At 46.3% G+C, this 11,509-nt stretch overlaps 1 protein-coding gene across 1 annotated transcript; it reads right to left on the reverse strand.

The window, feature by feature from the left end:
- Positions 1 to 4,709: 4,709 nt before the first annotated feature.
- Positions 4,710 to 8,128, reverse strand: LCBK2 (Diacylglycerol kinase family protein). Its single transcript, XM_048676647.2, has 12 exons — positions 7,901 to 8,128; positions 7,726 to 7,802; positions 7,492 to 7,545; positions 7,327 to 7,386; positions 7,165 to 7,242; positions 6,977 to 7,023; positions 6,838 to 6,878; positions 6,450 to 6,534; positions 6,260 to 6,374; positions 6,036 to 6,158; positions 5,849 to 5,949; positions 4,710 to 5,259 (listed from the first exon to the last, which is right to left on the reverse strand). Exons 1-12 carry the CDS (start codon positions 8,055 to 8,057, stop codon positions 5,130 to 5,132), a joined length of 1,068 nt encoding a protein of 355 aa, XP_048532604.2. The 5' UTR covers positions 8,058 to 8,128; the 3' UTR covers positions 4,710 to 5,129.
- Positions 8,129 to 11,509: the final 3,381 nt, after the last annotated feature.

Consider the following 11,509-nt stretch of genomic DNA (forward strand, 5'->3'; position numbering starts at 1 on the left):
CTTACATGTCATATATCATTGTTTTAGATCTTCAAAAAAAATATCATTGTTTTATAATATATGCAATCATAGTTAGCCTTAAAAGCCGCATTAGGCTTTATGTATATATTTGATAGAGGGAGTATATTAGAGCCTGTTTGGTTTCAATAAGTCACCCGACTTATAAGTCAGGTGACTTAAAACTAGTGACTTATAAGTCACGTATGTTTGGTTGTCACCTGACTTATAAGTCACCTGACACACTTTTCCACATCAATCAACATCATGCAGGTGGTGGGACCCACGCAAAAGGGGGTGACTTATAAGTTTTAAGTTGGGGTGGAACAACTTATGACTTATAAGTTGGGGTGACTTATAAGTTGGGTCTGTTTGGCAAAATAAGTCATTTTTTTCACTTTTCGATTTATAAATTAGTGACTTATTTAAAACCAAACAGACCCTTAACATTAGTTAATTAAATACTACTCAAGCAAGCAGTTGGGCGATGGATGCATTCGCACCCCCGTCGGCCCATGCATCCCGTCCCATCGTTGGGTGCACAATCTTTCCTATCCCGTCCGCGTCCGCCTCCGGCCACGCCACGGACGTCGATCCAAGCCGCTCGCCCACCGGCCACCAGCTGCTGCTTCTTCCCTTTGACAGCTTCCCGTTTGGTCGACTGACTCTCTCACTCGCCTCCATCGCCGTCGCCCGCCGAGCCCGTCGGCATAGAGACAACAACATCAGCACAGCACGTCGGCGCCGGACGCGCGAACACAAAGCCACGAACGCGAGAGCGAGCCGACGGTCGCCGCGGCTGCTCTCTACCTGACCTGGTTCCAGCCAGGTGCACCGTCCGTCCGTACGACGCACAGGTTCCTTTTTTTTTCCGTTCAGCTCTAGCTTTGCCTTTGCTCGGGCCAAACGGATGACAATGAAGGGATAGATGAACATCACCAAGCATTTCTTCTTCTGCACCGGGGACACAAGAGCAACTCCAACCACAGCCGTCCGTTTGGATCGGTGCAGACAGAAAAGGCGGCCCAACGCGCTGACCTAAACGAACGCGCGTCCGTTTTTCGTTCGCGGGCGACCCATTCCCGGCCCATTTTTGAGCCTAATTTGCGTCGGCGCGGATACGCGATGGACGCGCGCTCGCTCGCCTACTCCTGTCCCCGGGCCTGCTCGTCTGTGACACATTGGCCTTCTCTCCCCCCAGCCAAAAAGCAACTCTCGCCCCCGCCTCCTCCGTCACCGACGTCGCCGCCCATTTTGCCGGCGACTCTTCCAGCTGCCGCGCCTCCACATCCGCCCAGCAACGCTGCCCCTGCCCCCAGTCGCCCGCCGTCGCCGTTTTGCCGCCGGGGAGCAAGCTGGTTCCCCGCCGCTGTTTACCCCATCGCCCAGCCGCCCCGCGACCAAGTAGACGCCTCGCCGCCCCAGCCATAGACGACTGGCACGCTCGTCGGACGCCATCACACTCGTCGGACGCCGGCCGGGCAGCTAGCTGGTCTGTGGGCGCCGCGTCTTCCCTCGCGGTCGTCTCCTTCTTCGACGCCCGCAAGCTGTTCGACAGTTTGCCAAGGTACGAAAATGGACTCCGCCGATGAGTTTTTTTTCCACAATTTCCTTTGCGACTCTGACGATTCGTCGTCCGACGAGGAGGAGGAGATATTGGCTGCCGTGTTGGTCCATCACCACGTCAACAACCAGCGGCCGTTGTTCCGTGGCTCCATTCCGGGGCACCTTCCGGCGTTGAATCGTAACCGGGAGAGCGGGCATTTCCTTCTCTGGAAGGACTACTTTGATACAACAAACCCGTTGTTCAAACATCACAAATTCCGCCGCCGGTTTCGTATGAGTAGGCATGCTTTCAACCGTATTAGAGAGGGAGTGGTCGGCTATGATGACTACTTCGAGTGCAAAGAGGATGCCGTCGGCAAGATTGGTTTCTCCTCTTATCAGAAATGCACTGCCGCCATCCGAATGCTTGCATACGGAGTGCCCGGTGATCTCATTGACGAGTACGTCCGTATGAGCGAGTCTACATGTCTAGAGTCCCTGTATAAGTTCTGCAAGGCTGTGATTGCTGTGTTTGGCCCTGAGTACTTGAGAGAGCCGACAGCTGAAGATACAGCCCATTTGTTGGCGATGAATGCTAGCAGGGGCTTCCCGGGGATGCTTGGCAGCATAGACTGCATGCACTGGGAGTGGAACTGCCCTTCTGCTTGGCAAGGGCAGTATAAGGGACATGTCAGGGCTTGCACTGTCATACTAGAGGCCGTGGCGTCTCAAGATTTCTGGATCTGGCACTCTTTCTTTGGCATGGCTGGATCACACAATGATATCAACGTGCTTCAGCGCTCGCCGGGGTTTGCTAGGCTTGCCGAAGGCAACAGCCCACCGGTGAACTTTACTGTCAACAGCCACACCTACGACAAAGGGTATTATCTTGGTGACGGTATCTATCCTCAGTGGACCACTATTGTCAAGACAATACCCAACCCTGTTGGAGAGAAAAGGAAAAGATTTGCCCAAGAGCAAGAGAGTGCTAGAAAGGATGTCGAGCGTACCTTTGGTGTTTTGCAATCTCGATGGGGCATCGTCCGGTATCCTGCTAATACTTGGAGCACGCAGAAACTATGGGAGGTGATGACTGCTTGTGTGATCATGCACAATATGATCGTAGAAGACGAGCGCCCGGAACGTCTGTACGATCAAGGCTTTCAGTTTCAGGATGAGAATGTTGTGCCTGAGCATGGAGTAGCGGCAACATTTGAGCAGTTCACTCAGTTTTGTGAAGATATGCGTGATTGGGAAACTCACGTGCAACTGCAAAATAATTTGGTTGAGCATATGTGGATTCATGTTGACAACCAACAGATGTATCTTTTTTTATTCGTTTGCAAAACTATATAAAACATTTTTATTTTTATTTGGTCTGTAAACTATACTATTTATTTGGATGGACTACTTTGTTTGTTAAATTTTTATTTCACCATATGTTGAATGCAATGCAAAATTGGGCGGCCAGCCGGCCACGCCTGTATATATGGGTCGACGCGTTGGGCGTGCTGCCGACTCATATAGAAAACAGGGCGGGCGGCCGACCCAAACGGACAAAAAACAGACGAAATCGCTGTCCGTTTGGATCGGTCCGAGTTGCTCTAACATGGGTTTTGCTGGTGATAGTCAGATCACTGGCTCGTGTCAACTGGGAACCAAAGCGGGCATGCGGAACAGCTTTGCTTTGCTTGCCACCGCAAAAAATACAGAGGGAAATTACGCGCTAGCTTTCCCGCTTTGCTCCTGTGGTCATTTACCATCGTCAGGCAGGGCGTACGTGCAAAGCAGAGCACACTTTTGTTGATAGTCAAATTTGGCAGATTAAAAATATGGATCATAATGCTAATGTGCTAAGCTGAAGATTGTTTTTTAACTGAAGATATTCACACACTGATGGAGTTGGGGAGGTAAGAGTACAGGAAGTTGAAGATTTAGACTCCAGTTTTGTTCACGTACAACCATCATCAGGTATAAGATGAAGATGGGGCTACGGTTGAGATATGCTTGATTATTTTGGAGCACAGAGAGGAGCGGACGTCGCTGGTTATACTATTTTTATTATCAAGGAAACCAGGTTCCTGTTTAGATTTTGAATGTACAGATAAGGACCAAATCTTGTAAAACAGAGTTGTAACCAGATCGGTCTCCTGATCGATCAAAGGATCAAAGTCCAGATCGCCCTATATATACGTAGGGTCGGAGGCCGGTAGAGGGACACCCAACATAGACAAAAACATATCTACTTTATTTCCACGCATAGCTTTTCTTTTCGTTCGTTTTTCCCCATCGACTCCTCTGTTCTTGCCTGCAAGTTCAGAGATCGCCGTGGCAGTAGGCCAACCCTACGCCGCTGCACCCGGAAAACAGGACCTAGACGTCGCTTAGGTTCTGTTTGCTGTTGATCCGTTGAAGATTCGTCCAGAAGAATCAAGTTTTCTTTGAGATCAGCAAGAAGAAGGCTGTTCTGTTCCTCATACAGCAGAAGACGGCAGAAGAGAAGACCGGCTAGATTGTTGATCACTTCAGGAATTGAGTGTGTTGCTGTGCATACGATTTTTGCCATCAACAACTTTCTTTCTTCTCGCTCTTCAAAAATCAACACCAGAATTGCCTCGAGTCGCCCACAAGGTCAGACCTCAGACGACGTACAGTATGGGATGCGATGCTGATGGTCCAGCAACCCACCTGAGACCGAGAGCACATCTCAGACAGTGACGAGAATAAAGGAGTCAAGTCATCATGCCCAAGGTTAAAGGAGCATAAAGTCTGCTGCCATGCCATCAGGGGGCACGCTAGTGGAGTACTATCTTTTCACTACTACCCATTATTTTCAATTGGCAGTTGGATTTCCAAGCAACGGTCACGATATTCCTTGCGTAGTACGTGAGGAACAGACACAAGAGATTCTGCTCCGGAATCGCTTCACAACAAAGACTCCGCTCGGCCCAGGTTCACAGATAAATGTCCCGGAATCAAATCACTACGCACTCCAAAAGAACCACTAGAATATTTTTATCACATTTGTGGAGTACACTCAGCAAGGGGGCAGAGTAAAAGTGTGTCTGATTTGTGTGACACTGTTCCGCGCAATTGGTACTAAAAAGCTTTCGCGACAACATTTACCTACCTTGGAGGTCGGGAATGCATCATCTTGACACTGGATCTGCAGGCACTTCAGTTGTTCGAGCAACAAGCAGCCGTATTATTGCACACGGTACTTACAAGACTGAAGAAACAACAGTGAAATTTACACTCATACCAGTTCGGCCCCTGTGCTGTGACTCTACAGCTTGTCTATGAACACCAACGACCCGACTATTCTATGCTGCATGCAGGCAGAGAAATTACATGGCGGGTGGCTGCTGCACATCAGTAATTTGTTTCACGTGCGTACTACCATATCAGACCAGAAGATCAAGTGAGTGGAGCAACCTGATTGCCACGTCATCTTAAGCTAGTGTAACAGGAGGAAGAACGTCGTGATCTATGGCACAAGAAATTGACCAGGTGAACAGGGCAACTCACACCAAGAATCACGCGTCTTCTGTCCGTCGGAATCCGACAGGAAGAAACAGCACAGCGGTTTAGCTGAAGAAATCTACTGCGCCAGGCAGAACTGAGAATTTGGTCAGAAGAAAACCGAAATGCTCCCCGTCAGATTGCACAAAGACGTCGCCGTTAGGCACCACTTCTGCCACTTCAACTGATTGTACTCTGCAACAGCAATGTTGTTCGTCAGATGAAGACATCTATCAAGATTGTTGAATTAAACTGTGCTTGCTGTGTTTCAGAAACACCTTCAGAAATCAGAACAATGATTACTACTTCAACTGCTCGAACTAGTGTTTTGAAAACTAACCAAATGCGCTTAGCAAAGCATTTTCACGTTACCCACGCGCTTCCATAAAAAACAATTTCGTGTTTGGCTAGTTCTTACATAAACGGTCAGAGGGCTCAGATATTGTTCAAAAAAAAACACACACCAAACTTTTGGACCTTTGCCAGACATTAAGATATTATAGCAAACAGTACTAATGAAGAATGGTAACAAATACTAGAGTAATCGATCAACATAAATATGTTTTAAGAGGTTGGCCTATATGTTCAAACATTCCAAGCGCCCAACTACCTTCCTTGGGAACATAAAAAGCAATATGCTTTCTGCAGTATCTGTGTGTTTTCCATGCAGGGTTTTTTTTTCTACAAAAGGCACATCATCCAAGTTCACAGAATCATTTTAGATAGTAATATCCTTTTCACTCTCAAGTCCAAGAACCTTAACAAAACCCGATGTATTGTTTACCTTATTGATGACACGCCATTCACCGTTAAGTGTGTGCCTCCATACAGCCTATGTAGCTTAAGAAGAAAACTGTACCACTTGAAATCTTGGATAATAACAACCTGTAAAACACCTTACAAATTACTACAACTCTACAAGCGTGCCATTTACTCTAAATTGTAAAATTAATTTTGACTGGCTTAGGCACCTGAAGGTCACCGCTAAAAGGATCAACTGTTGGAGTAATCTTCATGCCACCACCAAAGTACTTGGCATTTCCAACGCATAGAGCAGTGACTTTATCAACTGTTCTCCATTCTCCTCCATTTACCTATTATATGTGTTATCAAATTGCAAAGGTTCAAAATTACATGGGCAAAAAAAGCTGTATAGTGCAACTCACTTGGAAGCAAAACCTACATAAAAGCTCACCTTTATTCTCAAATCTCGATTAGTATGACCCCAAAAGCCTCTTAAAGCTCCCAGAACATAACATAAGTTGCCAAACCTCTTGTACATAGAAGCAAAATAACCTGCCTTGGCACTCCTGTAGGCACAGCAATTTTTAAATTTCCAACATATACATTGAATTTGATGTTTCAAATTATCACTATCCACTTACAGATGGATGTCAGCAACATTTATAAAGAAATGTGGGTCTCCATTTGGACCTTCCATCATGCCAATGTCTAATTTTGATTTAACTCCTGCAGAAAAGGTTTACCTGTGAGTCTGAGATGTTGGGCAGACAATTCCACTGAGTCTGAGTACACAGGTATTTGATCATGTTGGTCTTGGTTTCATAACTGTCACAAAACTGGGGAAGTTGTCACTGAAATGTTGAGTTTAGAGTGGCTAGAACTTTATCATCTGGTATGGCTATCCGCAATGATGAGACAGAAGATAAGAAATTAGTTTAATCCGGTTACTATATATCCGTGTACTTTACTTGCTAACAGAGGAAGAATCAACATAGATGCTATATGAGGATAAAGTAGCAAGGAAGAAACCTCTCACAATTCGATCAATCGCCTGACGGGGATCATTTGACCTGGTTTAACAAGCAATAACAACACGTTCCAATGAAAATGGAGGTTACCAAACCACAAGGGCATGTATAGAACATACAAGAATGACAAACAAAATTACCATCCAAATGTCCTAGCAAAGTCTGAGCCAGTTCCAAGTGGGATGAGCTGCAAAAGAAAAACAAAGTGCATCACTACTGAACGAATTCCATCGTGTAAACATTCCAGAACACCCTAACAGTTATGTCTCAAAAGACAAAAAGGGCAATCTCCTTTTCTTTCAGCAAAGCAACAAGGTATGCCACTCACACCAAGTGCCGTCAAGTGATCAGGCCCTCGATCGAGAGCACGGACCGGGCTTCCTTTCCAAAAGAAGCCATTCACCACCTGCACACATGTGCTTCCGGTATCAAATGCAGGAAATGTCAACAATTTGCACCAATATCGTGCCAACACGCGACACACAAATACCTCATGAAGCGTCCCATCCCCGCCAACGGCGATCACAGCATCAGCACCGTCCTTTATAGCCTAAGGCACGCACAAGAGGACCAGTGTTCAGAGAACAGTGGGAACCCCATAGTGGGAAAATTAACAGGTGATGATTGAATTTGATATGAAGCGAGGCGCACACACCTCCCTCGTGACATCTATGGCGTGCGACGGGCCCGAAGTGATGCACTCGCAAATCTGATCACCCGATCGATACCCACAAACACAAAGGCACAAAGCAAAATATTCTGTGAGATCACCGAGTTATTTACCGCCGGATCTGAGCCCAAGCGTGGTCTCGCACGGCAATCGGAGCTTGCGGTTGTGGAGTGATGTGGTCTGCGGACTGCGGGGATCTAGGAGGTCTCAGAGGCTTACGTTGCATTGGTCGGCGAGGCGGGTGTGGAGGAAGGGGAGCAGCTGCTTCCACTGCTTGCCCGTCCGGCCATTGGCGCCTGCACAGCGGGATCCGCGCGACGCGGAGGGCGTTTAGAGTGGAGATACGTGGCCGGGGTGGGGTGGGGTGGAGGGGGAGGCTCCGGGTGGGGCGTACCGGAGGGGTTGACGACGAAGACGAAGTCGCGGCGGCGGCCGGAGGAGGCCGTGGCGGCGGCGTGGTCGGAGGCGAGGCTGACGGCGCCCAACTGGGAGCGGCTGCGCGAGGCGCGCGGCCGGATCAGCGCCGGCCTCGGCGTCGCCGGCGAGGCCATGACGTCGCCGTTGCTTTATCCCGATTTGACTGTGGAGACACACACACACACGAGGGATGCTCGACGAAAAAGGCGCCGCTTATTGTAGTACGCCTTCCTATGGACAAAACAGGTTTTCATCGGGTTAGTTTTTTCAAGATACGAAAGATATCTTAGATCTGACCATTATTAAAGAAAACGGTAGCAAGTATACAACGACTTAATAATCATTCGCCTCTTTAGACGAGGTCCAGAAATGACAGAAGAAACATCGGTTGAAGCATTATGCCATGCAGTATATGTTTTCAATCCATCATTACTGGTCTAGAGGGCTAGAGAAACCGGATCATGCCACTTAGGGCATGAACTACGGTAGCACCCGTATGGTGCTGCCCCATACTTGCCACATAGACTGAGTAGGTTGAGGCTATCGGTTTCATTTTAATCTTCCAACGCAAAATTGTGAGGCCACCAGGGCTGAGCCCCACACCCTCTCTCTTCCCAAGCAGGGGCTGACGCATCTCCTTTATAGCATGCACTCTCTCTCTCTTGTGCTCTCCTACTTTTCTACCTTTTCTTGCTTTTTCACTCGAGGAAGTTGGCTCCTCTGCAGGAGTCACCTCTAGTCTGCAAGCTACCACTTTAATGCCATGGTGGCATCCGAACCTAGCTGGCACGCGGGGCACCGGTACTGAGGCTACCCGTTGGGCATGCCCTTAGCATCACTAAAGAAGACGTCGAAGTCACCACACCAATGGCAGGCCAATTTCTATCTTCACAAACAAACCAACTGCCAAGATTTGAAGAGAGCCAATAAATATGGTGACACAAATTGTTGACGCCAAATCTGACATCGTCGGGGTAGAAAGAGGCCAAAGATACCTTATTCCAATATGTTATTGATGACCCACAAGTATAGGAGATCTATCATAGTCCTTTCGATAAGTAAGAGTGTCGAACCCAGCGAGAAGCAGAAGGAAATGACAAGCGGTTTTCAGCAAGGTATTCTCTGCAAGCACTGAAATTATAGGTAACAGATAGTTTTGTGATAAAATAGTTTGTAACGAGCAACAAGTAATAAAAGTAAATAAAGTGCAGTAAGGTGGCCCAATCCTTTTTATAGCAAAGGACAAGCCCGGACAAATTCTTATATAGTGAAAAGCGCTCCGGAGGATACATGGGAATTATCGTCAAGCTAGTTTTCATCACGTTCATATGATTCGCGTTCGGTACTTTGATAATTTGGTATGTGGGTGGACCGGTGCTTGGGTACTGTCCTTACTTGGACAAGCATCCCACTTATGATTAACTTTTATTGCAAGCATCCACAACTACAACAAAAGTATTAAGGTAAACCTAACCATAGCATGAAACATATGTATCCAAATCAGCCCCTTACGAAGCAACGCATAAACTAGGGTTTAAACTTCTGTCACTCTAGCAACCCATCATCTACTTATTACTTCCTAATGCCTTCCTCTAGGCCCAAATAATGGTGAAGTGCCATGTAGTCGATGTTCACATAACACCACTAAAGGAGAGACAACATACATCTCATCAAAATATCGAACGAATACCAAATTCACATGACTACTAATAGCAAGACCTCTCCCATGTCCTCAGGAACAAACGTAACTACTCACAAAGCATATTCATGTTCATAATCAGAGGGGTATTAATATGCATATAGGATCTGAACATATGATCTTCCACTAAATAAACCAACTAGCATCAACTACAAGGAGTAATTAACACTACTAGCAACCCACAGGTATCAATCCCAGACTTGGAGACAAGAATTGGATATAAGAGATGAACTAGGGTTTGAGAGGAGATGGTGCTGGTGAAGATGTTGGTGGAGATTGAGCCCCTCCCGATGAGAGGATCATTGGTGATGACGATGGTGATGATTTCCCCCTCCTCAAGGGAAGTTTCCCCGGTAGAACAGCTCCGCCGGAGCCCTAGATTGATTCCGCCAAGGTTCCGCCTCGTGGCGGTGGAGTCTCGTCCCGAAAGCTGGCTTATGACTTTTTCCTCATCGAAAGACTCCATATAGCAGAAGATGGGCATCGGAGGGCCACTAGGGGGCCCATGAGGCAGGGGCGCGCCCAGGGGGGTAGGGCGCGTCCCCCACCCTCGTGGGCAGGGTGTGGCCCCCCTCCGGAACTTCTTACGCTCAGTATTTTTTATATATTCTGAAAATGACTTCCGTGAAGTTTCAGGAGTTTTGGAGCTGTGCAGAATAAGTCTCTAATATTTGCTCCTTTTTCGGCCCAGAATCCCAGCTGCCGGCATTCTCCCTCTTTATGTAAACCTTGTAAAATAAGAGAGAATAGGCATAAGTATTGTTACATAATGTGTAATAACAGCCCATAATGCAATAAATATCGATATAAAAGCATGATGCAAAATGTACGTATCAACTCCCCCAAGCTTAGACCTCGCTTGTCCTCAAGCGAAAGCCGAAATCGAAAAATATGTCCACATGTTTAGAGATAGAGGTGTCGATAAAAATAAAATGTGGACATGAGGGCATCATGATCATTCTTAGAACAACAACTTATATAATTCTTATCATATGATCTATTATGCTAGAGTAACAATTAAATCACAATTTCAAGTATGAATCATAAACTTCATTGAAAACTAACAAACTATAATCTCAGTCATTGGAGTAATTACAATTTATCATAACATAGAAAAGAGTCAATATAAGAGCTTTTCAGCAAGTCCACATACTCAACTATCATATAGTCTTTCACAATTGCTAACACTCACGCAATACTTATGGGTATGGAGTTTTAATCGGACACAGAGAAAGATAGGGGCTTATAGTTTTGCCTCCCAACGTTTTACCTCAAGGGTAATGTCAACAATAATAATAGTTCATGAAAACTCACATCCAATTAGCCATATATATCAGGATCTTTCCAACATATTGTGCTTGCCAAAGGATAAAATGTAAAAGGGAAGGGTGAGGAGCACCAAGACTCTTATGTAAGGTAGGAGATAAAAGTGAAAGATAGGCCCTTCACAGAGGGAAGCAGAGGTTGTCATGCGCTTTTATGGTTGGATGCACAAAATCTTAATGCGAAAGAACGTCACTTTATATTGCCACTTGTGATATGGACCTTTATTATGCAGTCCGTCGTTTTTATTTCTTCCATATCACACGATCCTATAAAGCTTATTTTCTCCCACACTAATAAGTCATACATATTTAGAGAGCAATTTTTATTGCTTGCACCGATGACAACTTACTTGGAGGATCTTACTCAATCCATAGGTAGGTATGGTGGACTCTCATGGCAAAACTGGTTTAAGGGTGTTTGGAAGCACAAGTAGTATCTCTACTTGGTGCAAATAATTTGGCTAGCATGAGGGGAAAGGCAAGCTCAATCATGTTGGATGATCCATGACAATATAATTTATCTCAGATGTAAGAAAACATAACCCATTACGCTGTCTTCCTT

Source organism: Triticum urartu, chromosome 5A (assembly GCF_056163025.1).
Source record: "Triticum urartu cultivar PI428250 chromosome 5A, HENAU_Tu73, whole genome shotgun sequence".
Lineage (NCBI taxonomy): Eukaryota > Viridiplantae > Streptophyta > Magnoliopsida > Poales > Poaceae > Triticum > Triticum urartu.